Source organism: Blennius ocellaris, assembly GCF_963422515.1.
Source record: "Blennius ocellaris genome assembly, chromosome: 2".
Classification (NCBI taxonomy): Eukaryota; Metazoa; Chordata; class Actinopteri; order Blenniiformes; family Blenniidae; genus Blennius; species Blennius ocellaris.
In genome coordinates this window covers 999,008-1,019,286 of record NC_137651.1, presented here as the reverse complement: position 1 = coordinate 1,019,286, position 20,279 = coordinate 999,008, and the positions used below count along the sequence as shown (strand labels likewise).

General features: G+C 42.2%; 1 protein-coding gene across 1 annotated transcript in view; it reads right to left on the bottom strand.

The window, feature by feature from the left end:
* The window catches only part of ngef (neuronal guanine nucleotide exchange factor), a 76,535-nt gene that overhangs the window by 5,832 nt on the left and 50,424 nt on the right, over positions 1 to 20,279 (bottom strand). Inside the window, exons 10-12 of the mRNA XM_080509479.1 lie at positions 14,717 to 14,806; positions 9,432 to 9,595; positions 1,904 to 2,062 (exon numbers count right to left, since the gene is read on the bottom strand). Of these exons, the coding sequence (XP_080365605.1) occupies positions 1,904 to 2,062; positions 9,432 to 9,595; positions 14,717 to 14,806 (413 nt within the window). The remainder of the gene's footprint in view (positions 1 to 1,903; positions 2,063 to 9,431; positions 9,596 to 14,716; positions 14,807 to 20,279) is intronic.

The window sequence follows — 20,279 nt, the reverse complement described above, 5'->3', positions numbered from 1 at the left end:
TTGTGGTGTCGGTAATAATTGTGTTGTGTTGTGTTTTTGTTGCTTAGTTCATGTAGTTTAGTTTATTAGCGGTAGTTGTAAGTTGTCAACCAGCAGTGAAGAAGGTTTTGTGTGTAGTGTCCTCCTGGCATAGGCTGGAGGTAGGACTATCAAAATAAAGTGTGTGCACCTCTCTGGGTGTTAGAATCAGTGGAAAATGTAACCTAATGGCTTTGAGCTATAAAGGTTGCTGACCACTGGACTATTGCATGCGCCTTATAATACAGTGCACCTTATACACAAACAATTATGTCAATTGATGTAGGTGCACCTTATAGTGTGGAAAATATGGTATATATATATATAATTTTATGATTTTTATACATTATGGCTGTAAATCCTGATAAAGGCCTCTCGCGGTACATTAATGTGCTCTGGGTGCACTGCTGCTGGAGACAGGCGACCTCTTAAACCCTCCGCCGCCAATTCTCGAGTGATTGAGGATAAAACACAAAGTCCACTGAGCCTTTTTACAAGTCCCTGTTCAAGTGTGTGTCTCCTTCCCACCTAGACACTCTTAACACACACACACACACTGATCATCCCAACTGGGCTGTTTTGGGGTCCAGCAATGAGCTCTGGTGCTGCCCCCCATGATGTCACTCTCCTCTGGCCTTCACCTTCAGATCAGATTCTTCTTCTCCACCTCTGCAGTCACTGATATTTTTGTGACTCTCACATTATTTATAGTGGTGACAACGTGCTGCTGATTGTTTTTTCGTGATATTGTTTAGTGATTCCACTACTGTCACAACAAATAATATAATTCCCCTGACCTCTACCTCCTCCATGAGTATTTTGCTCTCCACAAAATTCCTTTTCTTCATCTTTTTTTGTCAGGATTTAGCGTCAAATGCCGGCGATCAACAGGCAGCTTGAGATGTAAAAATATGGACGAGGCACTTTGCATTGACCATTTATGGTAGAAAGTGGGCTTGTTGAGGGCAGGAGATGAACTGTCAATCTTCCTGGTGGATTGTGATTTATAAAAGGAAAGTGCATGCAGATGTGCGTACGCACCATTTCATTGATCCAAATTTTTTTGGGCACACGCCACTTTTAGCTTTTGGGCGCGTGTACATTTCTAGCAGGAATCCTACACAAGCTTTTATAAATGAGGCCCTTGGACAGGATTAGGAGTTTGTAGGTTCACATTCCACAGATGAGGGGTCACTGCTGTGGCTCCCTGAGCTGACCTTTGACTCTGGAGCCTCTTAATGAGGTGACTCTGCTTTCTAGAAATAGGATGGGTCAATGTGGAAAAACATTTATTGATAAAGTATGGTTATGTGTTTAGAATCATAAAAGTGGTCTCCAAACCCACAGAGAAGACCTTTGGCTATTTCTAGGGGGGAAGGGCCACATCTGGCTCCGATGCAATACTACTTCACATTTTTAGGTTCTCAAACACTGTTATCTCTGTTCTTTTTTCCATTATGATTTGGTTTGGGGGCAGTAATGTCTTGGAGGTTATAGAAGTAAACTAGTGATCATAAGTTCATAAGTTCAAATACCACCACTGACAAACTGTGTCTCCCTGAGAAAGACCCTTGACTGCACAGTAGCTGCTCCTCTGTCCCAGGGTGGGTTACATACAGAAACCAAATGTCTTCTTCTTCTTCTTTGAATCAATTTATCAGTTCATGTCTCTCTCTCAAGCTAATGTATTACTATTCAACTTGTGAAATATTTAAACAGCTGTTTCTGTTCAGGTTTCATTTGTATTGAATTAAAAATGTGTTTAAAATGCAGCGAATGAGCTAATGGAATTGATATATTGTGTTAATTAGAAGTAAGTATTTATGCTGAGAGTTTGAAAGTAAACCTAATGAAATCCCCAAACGTTTCTACTGCAGTTACTTACATACTGGAAGCCTTGAGCATGTAGTTGACCTGGCGCTCCTCTTGGTTTTCCAGCAGGTTCAGATTAAAGACATGGGCCAGCACTTGACCCTGGTCTTCAAGGTCTTCGGTCCTCAACATGGCCCTTGTGCAGGAATCAAGAACCTGGAACTTTTCCCCACTGACAGCAAGTTCACAATTTTAAAACTCCTTTCAGGACACAAACATTGTGTGTATTGTGTGTATGTGAGAATACACTCAGGACACAAATTATTTGGTTAACCTTTCAAGCCATCATGTTTTGTCTGAAATCAACTACGTACATGTAGCACAACAGCCCGACTGCACCATCAACCACATACTCTGACTGGCCAACGTTTCACGTGGCAACACCTCATCCATTAAAAAAAAGAGTGTTTACACTATCGCAATGGACACAGGAACAACAATGTAGTTAGTATGCCGGCCATGGGAGGGCGCTGTTGCTTGATTTGGTGATGAAACCACACAGACATGTGCGCAAAGAAGAATACGCTATAAACATGAAGAAAATGGAAAGCACCTGACACCCATATGGACTGATGACGCATCGGATGCTATCAAGGGTGAGTCTCAACTATAAAACTACTGATATGGATGATAAAACTATAATACTGGCCGCGAGTAACACCACTGCGGGTCACTGTGTTTGTTTACCAGGGATGGAAGGGGAAGGGAGCGGGAGAGTTGCGCACACACATTAACAGGCTAAATAGCCTCCAGCAATCTCTGCAGGAGGGATGAGCGGCCGTGAAAGATACTTTCCATCTTGGGAGCCAGATTAAAAACTTTGCGGATACAGTGTATGCGCACACTGGTGCCATGTAAACGAACCCCCCAAAAGTGAAGAAAGTTTTGCGGATAAACTTGGAATCATTGTTGTGTAAACAGGGCCTAAATTAATGTTTTTTGGTTTGTTGATTTGGGTAAGTGTGGCCACAACGAAAAACAAATACCACTATGCTATGGCATGAACCCTTTCTCCTCACCATTATCAGAGGTCAAATAAAATGGGATGGACATGTTGGTATGACCTTTTAGCTTCGCCTGCAATATTTCATCTTAGCGAGGTAACTGTAGATTTAAACTGGGGATAAGGCCAATGAGTTTTCAAACTGTCTTGTTCATTTCTTTCAAGGTGCATGAAAGGAGAGAGGAGGTATCAACCACAACTGATATCACATAAACCATATTTTTTTCTCATTTATGCTGGACCAGTAAAGTGGAAGGATATAAATCTGTCCCTCTTGTAGTACAAGAAACTTGGGTACATTATGAAAATGTTTGCAAAAAACACTGAATCATCTTTTTATTTTGTATTTTTTTGCAAAGAACTTTAAAAGGTTTGAAAGGTAAAAAGTGCAATCTACCAACTTATCGACTAAGCCTTCTCACTTCACACATGGACAAAAGCCTGTTACTTCACAAAACATAGGATTGCTGCAGCCTTTTGCCTGCATGTGTTCATAAACTGACACTCAATGTGTGACTTTGATTCAAGGCTAAGGTTGCTAGCTTGCTGCATCACATAAAGATCCAACAAATGGAATCTGTTTGACTAAAACCAGGCATTCTGCCTGGATGAAATCACAGAGATGGGCTGTTTAATAGTCTCAGCTGCACCTGGTTTCTTTCATGATAAAATCAATGAAAAGTGATTCAGCTTCAATTTAACCTGTAATGGATGAAATGAAATCAGAAAACTAAGAAGAAGGGACAGGCAGGTGTCCTCTGCTGAGTGTTCACTGCCTCCCGGTTCGTCTTAGGATCAATTTTATTTGTTTTTAAATGCCTTCATGGCCGGGCCCCACAGTATTTATCTGATCTGCTCCGGTTGTACACTCCCTCGCACTCTCTCAGGTCAGCAGATCAGTCATTGTTGTGTGTCCCCAAAATCAAGAGGAAGCAGAGATCAGAGATCGCTTTTTTCTCTTACTTTTTATGTGCTCCTGTCGGTGTACAGCACGTTGGCCAACTGTGTTGTTTTTAAAGTGCTCTATAAATAAAGTGGTGTTCAGTGGAGTGGAGTTGAGTTGAGTGTGCTTTTTCCCTTTCAGTCATTCAGGCCACTGTGCCTCCAGTGGGGGCGTTTGTTGGTAGCAGGACTTCCTCTGGACCTAATGAATGCATATACCTTAATAAGAGGGAGGTGTGTCACGTTATAAATCAAGGCTGCCATTGTTATGTGTGTATTTATATCCATAGGACCACATTTCTGCCTGTGGGGCCCCAACTGAACAAGAGGTCTGCCAGTCTTTGAACTCATCAGAATTTTTTTCTGCGCTACCCACAAAGTAAATTCCATAAAGACCAAAAGTGCTGAATTCAATAATGTAAGAATGTCCAGATATTGTTCAGAAGGTCTCTCCACTGCACAAGCACTGTAAGTCCATTGGTCCTAAAGACCTGCACACTCCAGCCATGTGGTAGGGGGGGTGGATAAATGACCTTTTTTCCCAAAACCTTCGTGTAACAGGTTTATTTTGACCTTATTTATATATAAAACACACAAGTAACCTGCATTTTCAATTTTGGTTCTGCTACTGCCTGCTACTGGCATGTTTTGATGTACTGCGTATATCACACTTTTGCACGCTTTTTTCAGCTATATATGATAATGGACAATGACTCTGTCTCAACATTGTGTACAAATATAGTGATTACTTGTTTTATTTTGTTTATTTATGAACTAAAAGGTATGGTTTATACTAGAACACACCAAAAAAAAATCAATAGCATGCACATTATTAATGATTATAATGGCTGAACAGACAGTCTTTCCATCGCGGCACGGAATTCTGTCAAGGTAACAGTGGATCTGTCAGTTGTTTTCCCCAAAACTATCTTGAGGTTGTTGCCAAATTGTTCTGGTGTTAGCATTGTTCTCTTTCGTCCCACAGTGGCAAATATTCTGAAAACTTGGCTACTTCTACCTAAAATAAACAAATAAAACATTGATTAGCATGACAAATGTGTGAATGTAATATATGATACGTTACTGTTGAGCCATTAAATCACAAAACTTGTCAAAAGTGGCAAAATTCGAGAAATTCGCCCAAAACGCGGTTTTCCTTATATGGCCAGTAGCAGGCAGTAGCAACCTGAAAATCAAAAAATGATATTATATATGTGATTTGTATATAAATAAGGTCAATTTAAACCTGTTACATGCAAATTCTAATTTTATCCACCCCCCCTACATGTGGTGTCCTTCAGCATCTCTTCACAGTCTTCACAGCAAGACTCCACAGGGGCCTCATGCTGTGAAAGACATCCTGCATCATGCTGAAAAACACACCTCCCTGTGGATCTAAGGAGTGCAGACCAGTGGCGCTGATGTCCCACATCATGAAGACCCTGGAGAGACTGGACAGGCTGGCCAGCACTGTGAAAGTCATATTCTTTACTTCTCTGGTGCTTTCAATAAAATCAGCCTGGCCTTGCTTTGTGAGAAACCGACATCGATGTAGGTGGATATCACCTCATCTCGATCTCATGTCGAGATGAGGTGAGGTGAGGTAGTCACCTCACTGGATGCAAGTGGATGGCCTAGGGAAAAAAATCTTTCGATTCAATTTTTTTATTTTTTTTCTATTTTATTTTCAATGTACTTAAAAATGACCGCAGACATCATATATATTGTCAAAAGTGCAACTTTTTATGTAATTGTCCTCAGAGTTGAAAATGCATATAAACAATCCAGTGTTCGGCTCACTGTGGTTGGTTCAGGGTCTCCCGAGCTTGGGGTAGAAGGGCTTAAATGGTGCATTCTAATGCATTGTGAAATACTAAATACTAAATACTACATTGTGAGGTGATAAATTGTACAGTTGGTTGATATTGAACGAACCAAACACCAAAAAATATGTTATGGAAGAAAAATTGTTATTTTACCCGATAACGGCAAACGTATCAAATTTGATACATGAGTTTTTCAGCCCTCCACGTGAGCAGTGTAATTTTTTTTCCCCTGAAAATCCCGATGTATACAATCAGATACATGCAGTGCACAGATAATCCAACAGGGGGTAATAATTCACTCATTAGAGGGCCTTCCAGTGACGCGACAAAATTGCCATGATGCAGGAGTTGGACACGTGGTTTTTGAAGAAGAACTTTGCCAAGTTTGAAAAGATTAAGATAAGAAAACCATTTTTTTCTACTGAAACATCAATAGGAACAGTCACTGGGTTGATGCAATGTAAAAATACTTAAAATTTCAAAATCTATGTTTTCGTAAAACCGTGTTGAATATGACGTATCAAATTTGATACAGCTGGCATTTAAGTTCATGTAACTCTAAATCAGTAAATTGTCATTTTATTGTATTTTATGCATTATATACAACATCAAGCAACATACAGTCTTTTTATTTTTAAATTGCATAATTTGGTACATTTAGAGTAAAAAACTGGATATGTAACTTACTGTATCATGATGATTGATCACTATTGCTTGTACTGTACGTACTGCTTTTCACTAAAAACTTACCAATTCAAATAAAATCACAATCTGCTTTTGTGTACATATATGTTTTTAGATGGCAAAACAAATACAGTGCTGAAGATGCTCTGAAGATACTCTGAAAATGATTATGGATGGCAGTTTCATTGGTGGATTTGTCATTAATGGATTCATTTAGCACTTTATATGTTTGGAATGACAGATTTGTCAGATTTGTTTGTGTTTTATTATGTTTTTGTTTCTTCAGGAAATCATTTTCTTTTTCATTGTGACCCGATGTACCAAATATGACACAAATTGAAACTCATATATGGAAAATTATATTTAAAAATGTTTTGGTCTGTTTGTTTAGAGGGACAAATAAAGGCTCCAAGTTCAAAGAATTGAAATTTTCTGTCAGTTATTTAATGGTTTGGGCTTTACAGGGTTAAAAGCACAAAACTGAACCAATATAAATATATATATACTATATATACATGAATATAATATATACAAAATAAATATGAAATCAAATTTAACTTCAGAAGCCACATACAGTCCAGTTTCATCATGAGTGCGCTTGACTGGTAAAATAATGCTTTCATAACAACCTTTGAATTTAAACTTTAAAGTGTTTCTTTGTTGTGGTGCACAGTGTACATGATTCATTTTGCACTATCACACAATTAGTACTAAAACTGACAACAATCTCAACATGAAGTCAATATTAATGAAACATTCTGCTTCAAAATACAGTGAAATGTGAAAAAAAAATCCTATTTAACCACTTGCTTGGCGGTTTCTGGGGCTGGATTTGAGCTTATTGCAGCCAGTTTTAGTCCACAAGCCTTGCGCTGTTTCCACCACACAAAAAGTGCAGTGAAGGAAGGCAGTGTTACGAAGCAGTAACGGGTGACGCTACAACAGTAATCTCAGCCGGGGCAGCAGATCTGGACCTTATAGATCCTCTGTTATTGTTTACATTCTCCACTTTGCACGAGTTGTTTAGTTAACTTCTTTTTTTGCAGCCACAGAGCTGTCCAGCTGACGTCAACACACTGGAGCGCTCCAGCAGCACAAAGCCAGTCGGCTCTGGTGCCGCGGTGCGAGACGTGCAGTCGCAACCTCTGTGTTGGTTCCGAGAGCGCAAACGTTGCCCTGGCGAGGTAACACCAGAGCCGCTGGATGTGACTGGATATGACTGCCCCAACATCTGCGTTGGTGGCAGAAAGCGAAAATGTGATGCAAAGACAGACCTCGGAGCCCGGGGCAGCTCCCATGTCCCGTTGCACCATGTGTGGACACAGTCCGAGTATGATTTGTCGCTGCACCAATTTGCACCGGAGAGCTGGCTAGTGACGCAACGTGATGAGGGGACTCGGTCTGCGTCGACACATGGTGCACACCGGACAACCCTGAGGTCTGCCCTTGCATCAGTTATAGCCAGAGCGCCTGCTTCTGAGTCCCGGTCTCCATATCTGCCTCGCGTCTGCTCTTTTGGGACCAACATGAAAGTTGCTCAGCAGAGAAAAAAAAAATCACACCCGTTCTATGGTCCAGAGAATTCTAATCTAATTTTAATTGTTCCTTTGTTTGAAATAAATAAATAAATCAAATCAAGTCAAACTTCACAGCAGCACCGAGCTGCGGGAAGCTGTCTGCTCATTAAGGTGCGTTAACAGTTAAAACCTCTCCATGGTTGACTATTGGTCTGCTGTTACCGAGTCCCTTGTCCAAGGTTCTGCTGTTCATATAATTTAGACAGCTTTCAGCAAGGTGTGCGCTATTTTTTTGACCGTCTTTTTCCAAGATGGATCATCCAACTGAATTCTGGAGGATCGCTGCCTTAAACTGTGCAGTGAAATGGAGCTGCCGCTACTTATACTGGCTTCAGCAGCAAGAATATTGCCTGTGTTCAGTCATTCCATCGAACCCCCCCACCCCCCTTCCAGTGGACAGTATCCCACTCCAGACCCAGTCTAGGACTGTTGTGAAGGTGGAGACTTGCATTGGTGGCAGATTTGCGTCAATTAATAAATATAATTTAAAAAAAGATTCAGGTTTTAACCCAGGTTTAACCAAAAGTGAACAGCAACAACGGAAACACACAAGGGTTGGTAGAACAGAATGCAAACAATGCAAAAAAAAACTGGGGGAAAAATATTTGAATTTGCACAATGAAAATCGATTTTAACTACACATATGATAAGTCGATTAAATCGATTTTTTTTACCAGCCCGAGATGGACGCCACCCTCCCACATTGCTACAGAATGTGTGCCTGTAGGACTGTGTCAGGAAGTGTGGTCAGCAACCCGGGGCCCCTCAGCGCATTGTTTGGGGCCCACTAGGGGACCAATCCTCTCTCCATTCCTATTCACCCTTGACAGCACAGACTTCAGCTTCTGCACGGACACCTGACATCTCCAGAAGTTCTCAGATAACTCTGGTGGATATATCAGCAGGGTGTTGAGAGTGTCTTTCAGCCCTCCACAATGCCCTGGTCCACAGCATCACTTTTCATATGCAAGACTCATTATAGATCCACTGAGATCAACCACATAGTCACAGAGATCTTACATCTGGACATCAATCTTTATAACTTTTCCAGCTGTTCTTGTATTTATGTACTTATGTATATAATGTTTTTACGTATTTAATATTCTATTCGGTTTGCTCGCTATGTTGAGCGACACTATTGAGAATCCCCCCAGTATTCATCAATGATGATGATCTATTGCATTGTATTGTATTGTATTGTATTGTATTCTGTACTTCTGTATTTTGCTCATTTTTGACTGTTGTTTATTAGATTTGGACTAAAATGAATATTTATTTGTGACTAGTGAATCTGTGCTGCTTGTAGTCAGTTGGCTGGATAGTCACAACATGTTTGTGTCTTGCATGAAGATAAATTCTTCACATAGCTTTTAAGATTCACAAAACTTGAGACCATGGTAGAACTGTCATGCACTGGCGGGAGGAGGGAGGTGAACTAAATAAAGCGGCCACTGAGTGTAAAGAGACAGAGGACAAGATAAGGATTCATAATCACAAAAATGATGGAATGCTTGCCTGCGTTTTGTGACCAGCAGCAGATTGTTGAAGAGGAACAAGTAGAATGGCTGATAGAGCTTGCGGCTCCGCATGGTCCTCGTGCTTTTAGGTCCTGCCATCACCTGCACTTCACCTTTCTTCAGCAACCAGCGAGAGTGGGAAATGATGGGCACAGACTGTATGGAGAGTTAAAAAAGAGGGGAGGTGAAGCTTAAAATGTTTTCAATTTCCTGTGCTAAACGAGTTAATTTTTACCAGATTAGAATTCAGTAAAATGGTTTTCCTCTGAAATTGAAACACCTTCATGTGGAAATTAGCTTGATCAAAGAAAACTACACTTTCAAAACATTTAAAATTGTTGGTGGAGTACAAAATAATTAGTTTCCAGATGTTGACAGGGGGGTGGTTACATATATTTTTTCACATAAAAATAAAAAGTAGAATTGTTGAAAGAAGTTGCAAACAAAAATTGCTGATCACTGGTCATGTCAAAGATAAAACTATATGAAAACAATCCAAACCTGTTATCTCTGAATCAAAGGTGAAAGAAAGCTGTTATTATAACCGCCAAGAAGGTTATAAAATAACCCGCATTTATTTGTCTGTTGGTCTGTCTGTTAACAAGATATCTCAAAAACTAATGAGCTGATCTTCATGAAAACTGGTACTTCAGCCCACCCTTCCTCCCTGTGATTATTTGCAGGATAAAATTAATTAACTACAGGCTGGCTTCTTAAAAGTGAATAAATATAAAATTGAGCCAAATGAGCCAGTCTTTTGAATTGCTCTTTGAAATGAACAGATCCCAAAGATCCGGCTCCCTCCAAAGAGCCATAAATCATCTCTACTCTTATCATAATTACTCAGATAACACACAGTTCTATATATCAGTGTCAGTGAATGACCATGCCCCATTATATCGGCTGAGTAAATGCATAAATTAAATTAATGAGTGGATGTGTCAGAACCTTTTACAACTCAACACAGAGAAAACTGAAATCATTGTTTTTGGCTCCAAAGTAGAAAGGTTAAAGGTCAGTGCTCAACTTGACTCCCTGTCACTCAGGACATCAAATCAGGCCAGAAATGTGGGTATAGTTCTGGACTCAGACCACAAATTCAACAGCCACATTAAGACAATAACTTTGGGCCAATCCCAATTCTATTTTTACCCCTATGCCTACCCCTTAGCCCTCCGCCTACCCCTGAGCCTTCCGCCTCCAAAACGAGGGCAAAGGCAGTTTCAGCCCTTAGATTTGGGACACCCGTCTCCCTTTCTGGACTTCAGAAATATTTCCTCATTCACCATGCAAAAGCAAATGAGCTTCCTTGTTTGCTTGGGGGTCCCTGTTTTCAAAACACCCATATTAGAAGACTTTGGAACTATACCATGTAATAATAAAATGTTATGAACACGGTCTCTACGAAACAAATACACACGGAAGCTCCATACGGCAGACGGCAGTGCTACTGCCGTTCTTACTAGTGTCACGGATAGCAGACAGGACCCAAGTGCAGCACTCTGGAGGCAGGCTGAGTTCAATCAAGTCTTTTATTGGCGATGGCTATACAGACAGCATTGCAGGTCGCTCCGCGACCTGAGGAGCACAGCAGACATGAAGGCTGAAACACTGGACCGGACGGACGAGACATCGATGACAAACAAACCAACACTGACACACACACAGACGGGACATATATTACTGGCAGGGTAATGACTGGAAGTGGCCACAGGTGTGGTGCTGGACGGCCCAGACCTATGGCCCGCCCACTCTTAAAGGAGACCTCAGCCTCCCTCCTGACAACTAGTATAAAACACAACAGGTTTATATAACTTTAGAAGCATATATATGTGAAATGCGAGTCCTTCGGCACCATGTCCTCCTACCCCTCTGTTTAAAGTGTGCATCTGTAAATGCTTTGTTTCAAGGGGTGAATAGCCCTTCCCCTCACCCCTCCGCCTCTGTGTAATAGTGAAATGGGACACCCCTCAGACTCGCGTGAACGCGCATTTCAAAGGGGTAGGGCTAAGGGGTAGAATTGGGACGCCGCCTTAGGCTGCGTCCCAATTCTACTCAATTCTACCCCTTAATATGGGTGTTTTCAAAACAGCAAACAAGGAAGCTCGCCCGCTTTCGCATAGTGAATGAGGAAATATTTCTTAAGTCCAAATACAGCGCAAAAACTGAAGTAATCCATGTCTCCGTCTATTTCTTTGCCTTGATGTGGAATGGCGGAAAATGAAACAAAGCAGCCAAGCTACTGCAACACGTTGAATGTGGGACGGCATTACGATGCTCCTGCTGGAAAATCAACAAACATCCGTGGTTCAGCTCTGCTGATATAACGGCACCGTATTATGACGTCAAAACTGTGAGACAGAGCGAGAGGGGCAGGGGTGAGCAGAGGGAGAGGGGTGTCCCAAATCTAAGGGCTGCAACTGCCTTTGCCCTCGTTTTGGAGGCGGAGGGCTAAGGGGTAGGCGTAGGGGTAAAAATAGAATTGGGATTGGCCTAAAATCAGCTTACTGGCATCTGAAAAATAATGCTAGAATCAAAGGATTTCTGACCAAACAAGATTCTGAGAAACTCGTTCATGCATTTATTTTCAGTAAGTTGAATTACTGTAATGCTGTGTTTACAGGCCTCAGTAAAAAATCTGTCAGACAACTGCAGCTCATCCAGAATGCTGCAGCTAGAGTCCTCACCACCACAAAGAGGGCGCATGTATGCACACATATATGTACATATATGTACATAACATATAGGAAAACGGCCAATTTTATATATGTCACATATATGCCAAACCTATATCAAAACCTATATTAAAACATGTATGTTTATATAGGTTCTTTCCATGTGGGAATATGCAAAAAGACTTCACTGCGCTTCGGAAAACCACCCGGCAGACGCAGCCTGCTTCGCACAGTAAGACCCCGAGTGTCGGCTTCACTCTCCCTCCTCGAATGGAACTCGCGACATGGATGCACTGGAGATATTAACGACTTTGAGACAAGACATCATGGCTATCTTTAAAAGCGAACTAAAGCTGCATTGGGCGACGACCTTGCTACGATAAAAACTGACCTACAATCAGTGAAAACGCAACTTGAAAATGATAATGCTGCTACGAATGCCAAGCTCGCCACACCGAAAGGTACGGTGGGAAATATGGAGGTCTCGCTCTCTGGCTGCACGGATGATGTTGAGTTGAACACGAAGCTAGCGAGTTTAGCAGCCCAGGTTTCCAAGCTGGAGAGTAAGTGCGAGGACCTGGAATCTAGGTCACGTTGGAATATCAGGCTCGTGGGCATCGCAGAGGAAGTGGTTGCAGATACCACCACCGTCATTGTTCTCCTCAAGGAGTCGGCGGTGCGAGGATCTCCATCTTCCCCAACCATACTGCAAACGTGGCCTGGGCCCGGGCTGCTTTTAACGATGTGGCCTGTTCTTCCCAGCCCATCTTCGGCTCAGACACAATGGGGTGGTGAAGGACTTAATTTCAGCAGAGGACGGTATGGCCTATGTCAAGAAGATCAACACTACCTGATGTATGCAATAATTACAGTACTCTCACGAGCCATAGGGCTCCATGCCACTGGTTTTCTTGTACATATAATTGGCCTGGCAATTTTGTTTATATTTTAAGCTTTATACACAGATTTGGGCATGTTCGTTATTGATGAGGCTCTTTTGCACACACATATTTTGCTTACAAGTACTTTGAAATTCCTTTGTACAGAAGTCTTCTACTGATTGCATATTGTACCTCTAACTTTACATAAGCTGGAGCACACAAGGCTGCAATATTCTGCACGTTCCTGCATGTTTACTTTACATACATTACTCGGTTTATAGGACATGTTAGCACATTTTATTTATGTAACTGTGTTTTTCTTTTGAAGTTTTGATCAGTATTGGCTATTTCTAATGTTTTTGTTGTGGGAGAGTTGGTGAGGTTTAGTTAAGGTTTTCTTCAAGTTGTTGTCATGATGGTGTGGCAATTATGGTTATTTCTGTTTTTTCTACACTGTACTCTCCTACTCTCCCTACCATTTCCTTTTCCCCCCCTATTTTTTGGGGTATGTTTTCATGTGTATACGTGTTGGGTGGGTTGGTCCGTCCTGGCTCTTTTCAGTTATTATTGGAGATTTTCTTTTTCCTATTCATTCACTCATAATTGTCTGCTGCTAACTGAAATCCCAGCACTGCTAACATGGGCAAGCCAATTAATTGTGTTTGTTGGAACGCACTTGGCATGGGCAGTCTTACAAAAAGAGCCAGAGTTTTGAGTAATTTAAAATGGCTTAATTCTGACATAATATTTTTGCAGGTGACCAGACTTAAAGATCATTACAGGCCCCGGTCTCCCTGGACAGACCTACCACTCTAATTTCAATTCTGAGGCTGGAGGTGTTGCAATTCTGTTTAATGAAAGGACAAAATTTCAATCTACTGAGATCATTGCTGATAAGGATGGTAGATTTATTATTGTTGTAGGCACACTTATGCAAACAAAAGTGGTATTAGTTAATGTTTATGCACCACATTTTGACTATTTAAATTTTTCTAACCGATCACTTTGGTAATATTCACTCATCTGTTGATTTTCGGGGTGGTCAGAATTGTTTGTTTGACCCTGCATTGGTCCCAGTTCTACATCCCTGTTGACTATGTCTAAATCTTTTTCTGACTTTATATGACCTGATTTAGATGCTGATTCACAGAACCGGAGCAAGTCGTCAGTTGCCAGTGGTCTCGTAGCAAAACTTTTGTCTTTGGAACTGCAAAACCTGGTTCAATTCATGTCAATTACTTTTTTATTCAATTTAATTTTTGTTTTTTTTATCAGCCATCTCCAAGGCTCAATAGCTTTACTGGATAAGCGCCTATATGGTTGTTATAATGTTGTGGCTGAAAGGCGGTGCACCCACTTTACTTTGGAATTCAGTGCTGTCACTAAACCTGAAAGAACATCTTGCCCCACCAAGTATTTACATCAAGAAACACCACTGGTTACATGTGAGGAAGTCATCTATGCATGTGTGTCTATTTATGTGTATTATCTTGTGCTTTCATTTGAAGATGTGATTCAATGACTGAACACATTTCCAATGAGCATATTTCACAAGTTACAGCTGCAGGATTTGCGAAGAATGTGTTGGGTGGCTATATACATACGAATATCTAGTTTCAGATTTAAAACTCAAAATACTTTTATCTGATGTTGACATAAAACCAAGTGCATGCGTTATGAATGACTGACATTTGCTTATATCAGACAACAAATTGACTTACCTTAGATTTAAAATCCAGTGTTTTTTCGATGCTGATAAGCTCCTCAGTGCGATTCATTTTACGAACACCCTCATCACACTCTCTCACAATCTGAGGAAGAAACAAAACTTAAGCATTCGGTCCAAAAATGTTTTATCCATCTGAGTTAGTACTTGCATTTAAAAATATTTCAAAATATATAATTCTTTATAGAATGATACAGTATTACCATTGATGAGATGTAATTGATATATAGTTCAAAATACAAATATAAGTTAACTTAAAGCTGTAAGCATCCTTGGTCAGGACCTCACACTCTGGACTCTGGCCCGTCTGAGTCTGCCCAATCATGGCCTCTGGCCCCTTTAAATATTGATTAAATATACATTTTGAAGGTTTAAAAAAAAAAAAGACTTTTACTTTGAAAAATGTGGGGGCTTTTATTTTGAAAGCCAACTAAACTCTAATGTAGGTCATGGCATATAGGCCACCATCTAACCCCAAACCTAACGCAAATATTTCTGGTTTCCAGAAATAAGGATCTACTATAGTTGGCGTGGTTGGTGTGGGGCAGTGCTTCTCAAATGGTGGGGCGCGCCCCCCTGTGGGGGCGTGGTGGGGTGTCAGGGGGGGCGTGAGGCGGGCGCGACTTTCAGTATTAGTGTCTTTATTCATGCTTGAACAATAAAAAAAGGGCCTCCAGCCACTAGGTGGCAGCAGTGCTCAAACTAATCAACAGGCTGCCTGTTCAACCAGTAGAGTAGAAGAAGTACTACACCAACACCGGTGTACAGAGCTGGAGGAGGAGGAGGAGAGGTGGAGAAGTTTCTGACAGGAGTGAAAAGAAAAAAGGATGAGGCGTCAGAGGAAAAGAAAACAGGTGACAGTAAACATAAAGCTAGTAAGAGCAGGAGATATGACGATGCTACGTCGCCCTTGGGTTTACCGTGAACACGTCGGGAACCAGGAAACACCCGTTTGTGTTTTATGCCTAAAAACTCTGGCAGCGGAGCATGAAACCAAATAAATGAAGACGGCACCTGGAGACCATACACCATACACCTGGAGACCATACACCATACACCTGGAGACCATACACCATACACCTGGAGACCATACACCATACACCTGGAGACCATACACCTGGAGACCATACACCTGGAGACCATGCACCATACACCTGGAGACCATACACCATACACCTGGAGACCATACACCTGGAGACCATACACCTGGAGACCATACACCATACACCTGGAGACCATACACCATACACCTGGAGACCATACACCATACACCTGGAGACCATACACCATACACCTGGAGACCATACACCTGGAGACCATACACCTGGAGACCATGCACCATACACCTGGAGACCATACACCATACACCTGGAGACCATACACCCGTTATGTCAGTAAGCCACTGGAGTTGTTTCATGGTAAACTCCATGAGTATCGCCAACAAGCCGGTCATTTTGTCAGCGCGGCATCAGCAAACAAAAAACAAAAAAGCCTGTTAGCCTCTTACAAAGTTGCCCACCACATCGCAAGGTGCAAAAACCCTCACACCATAGAGATTTATTTTGATAATCAGGCGATTGTGCTGGTGCCAGCAACTCATACAGTGGTTTATACAGATAAATTAATAAATATTATCAAGTTCTCAATGGTAGTACAATTTGGGGGGGGCTGAAAAAAATTCTGTCCTCTTGGGGGGGCGTGACAGAAAATAATTGAGAACCACTGGTGTGGGGTGCTGTTTAGATAAAGCAAAGCAAGCCATTTTCAGCTAGGGTTGGTCCTGGAACCATAAACCTAAGCTGGGGTCAAAAGTGCATGGGACCTGGCTAAATGCATGGGACCCACTCCTTAGGCCATCCCCCAAATATCAGCTCAATTGAGTGAGGGCAGACATAGGCGGCGCTAGGGGGGGGGGTTAAGGCTACTGCAGCTCCCCCCAGGATAGCTAAAGCACCCCCATAATATCTCCAAGAAATGTGTGGGGTTTTATTTAAGTGGTTTATTTAGTTGTTTTATTATGTGTGAAAATTACAATTTGTTGACTGGTTAATTATTAAATACACAAATAAAATATGTATTTATGTTTTGTTTTGTTTTTACTAAAAAGCCGTGTAATGTGATTCAGCCAATCACTGCAGCTCATGCATTAACCTTTGAACTTATGTTTGGATTAATGGTTGGTTATTAGCTTTGAAAATTACTGTAAGTAATTGATTACTGCAAGTAATTTATGAAAAATTGTAATTATTAATGGAAGTAAATGTCATTTACTCATTAATAACTCCTAGAGTAATTGAGTAATTACTCAAAAGTTAGTAAATTATCAAAAATAATTTATTAATGAAAAATAATTAATTTGAATAAATTGATTATTTATCAAATAATAATGAAATTAGGGCACTACCAGCTAAACTGGAAATAGCTAATACCAAATATCAGTCTCATTTATCAAAAGGTTATTTAAGTTAGTTAATATTCCTGTGCAAAATATAACAATCTTAAATAACAAGGAAGGTGTGAGATTTGAGCACAGACTGTTACAAACCAGTGAATTGTCAACAACAAATACACAATAATTACCAGGAATCCATCAATTCAGCTAAAATGTGTTTATTAACAAAAATGTATTAATTCAGAAATTGTTCAGAAATTATATATTAAACCATCATAATCAAGTGACAAACGTCATCAAACACGGAGATCTACTCTACTAAACAGCAAACACTATGTACAAAGAAAGAGGGTGTGTGTGTGTGGAAGTCTGAGTGGGGTGTAATGACCACAAGTGTCCACCATAGTGACCTTGGAGGGTTACTATGAGTGGATGTAATGATCTTGAACGGACGCCAGAGGGAGGCAGGCATCTGGTTCGGTGACGACCACTTGGGGCATGCGGCGGAGCATGGAGGGAGAGTGCAATGACTCGTTGTGACCACCAGGTGGGCATAAGGAGAGCTTGTGATGACCCACGCAGCTACTTGCAAGAGATGTCAGTGTGGAAATCCGAGATGGCGGTGTTGCGGGCGCCGCCATACTTATTTACAGGTCGCCGCCATTTTGAAATCGTGCGAGGCGGAAGCGTGACCAGAAATGACGCTCAGGAAATGACGTTCACATAAGCGACATACAAGAAGGGATGTAGAGGACTGAAAACGTACAAGAGATGTCGGTGGGGAATCCATGATGGCGGTGTTGCGGGCGCCGCCATACTTATTTACAGGTCGCCGCCATCTTGAAATCAAGCAATGCGGAAGCGTGACCGGAAAAGACGCAAAATGACGCAAGGAAGTGACGTTCACATAAGCGACATATAGGAAGGGACGTACAGGACTGAAAATGTAGGGAATTACGTTCACGGAGGCCGACCCACAGTTAGTTATGTTCCGACCGAACATGCAGGAAGGTACGTAGACGACATAAACACTTGAGAAGTGGTGTAGCGGGACCCACTCGCCGGATATGACGCCAAAAAGAAGTCATTCGCTGAAAAGACGCACATTTATGGTTTCTTTTTTCCAGCCTTTCGTATGTCAACAGAGTGAAGGACTGTCTTCTCATAAGGTAAAGATTTGCCGTGTTGTCTATATAGAAACGATCGTCCTGCTCTAATAAGAAGCAGTAGTTTATCACTGTTAATGAGAGTAGGAGAGTTTTGTGGTTAAGTTAGGAGCAATGAAAGTTTAAGTTGCTCTTTCTATCCTCGTTCCTTGTTTTGGTGTATTAAGTGTCATTTCTTGTCTTGTGAAAACTTTCTCCAGTAACTTTTGGTGTGTTAAGAATTAAGAATGTGCCGACACTGAACTGCACCAGTAATCATATCATTCTGTATTAATGGATGTATACAACGAGTTTGCTGCTGTGTTTTTATCCCAGATAGATGCTGTATATATATATATATATATATATATATATATTAGGGATGTCCGATAATATCGGCGGGCCGATATTATCGGCCGATATTGACTTAAAAATGTAATGTTTGGAAATATCGGTATCGGATTTTTACAACCGATATTGGAATTTCCGAGTCTGCATGAACGCAGCATGGGACGTTTACGGGCGCGCGCTTGATGACGTTTAACAACAACAAATACAACACGCTGGACTCGTGGCTAAGAAGGAGAAGCCCGGTGAATGAAATGTCCGTGGAGGACTGGAGGCTCAACCAGGCCCTCTTCCCTGCTGGTACCAGTACCTGACTGCACCCTGCACCAGTGTTGACAGTGAACCAGTGTTCACACTGGTACCAGTACCTGACTGCACCCTGCACCAGTGTTGACAGTGAACCAGTGTTCACACTGGTACCAGTACCTGACTGCACCCTGCACCAGTGTTGACAGTGAACCAGTGTTCAGCACTGGTACCAGTACCTGACTGCACCCTGCACCAGTGTTGACAGTGAACCAGTGTTCAGCACTGGTACCAGTACCTGACTGCACCCTGCACCAGTGTTGACAGTGAACCAGTGTTCACACTGGTACCAGTGCCTGACTGCACCCTGCACCAGTGTTGACAGTGAACCAGTGTTCAGCACTGGTACCAGTACCTGACTGCACCCTGCACCAGTGTTGACAGTGAACCACTGTTCAGCACTGGTACCAGTACCTGACTGCACCCTGCACCAGTGTTGACAGTGAACCAGTGTTCAGCACTGGTACCAGTACCTGACTGCACCCTGCACCAGTGTTGACAGTGAACCACTGTTCAGCACTGGTACCAGTACCTGACTGCACCCTGCACCAGTGTTGACAGTGAACCAGTGTTCAGCACTGGTACCAGTACCTGACTGCACCCTGCACCAGTGTTGACAGTGAACGACTGTTCAGCACTGGTACCAGTACCTGACTGCACCCTGCACCAGTGTTGACAGTGAACCAGTGTTCAGCACTGGTACCAGTACCTGACTGCACCCTGCACCAGTGTTGACAGTGAACCAGTGTTCAGCACTGGTACCAGTACCTGACTGCACCCTGCACCAGTGTTGACAGTGAACCAGTGTTCAGCACTGGTACCAGTACCTGACTGCACCCTGCACCAGTGTTGACAGTGAACCAGTGTTCAGCACTGGTACCAGTACCTGACTGCACCCTGCACCAGTGTTGACAGTGAACCAGTGTTCAGCACTGGTACCAGTACCTGACTGCACCCTGCACCAGTGTTGACAGTGAACCAGTGTTCAGCACTGGTACCAGTACCTGACTGCACCCTGCACCAGTGTTGACAGTGAACGACTGTTCAGCACTGGTACCAGTACCTGACTGCACCCTGCACCAGTGTTGACGGTGAACCAGTGTTCAGCACTGGTACCAGTACCTGACTGCACCCTGCACCAGTGTTGACGGTGAACCAGTGTTCAGCACTGGTACCAGTACCTGACTGCACCCTGCACCAGTGTTGACGGTGAACCAGTGTTCAGCACTGGTACCAGTACCTGACTGCACCCTGCACCAGTGTTGACGGTGAACCAGTGTTCAGCACTGGTGCCAGTACCTGACTGCACCCTGCACCAGCCTCAAGCAGCACGTCATCATGAAGACGTTGTTTCAGTGACCCGCAAG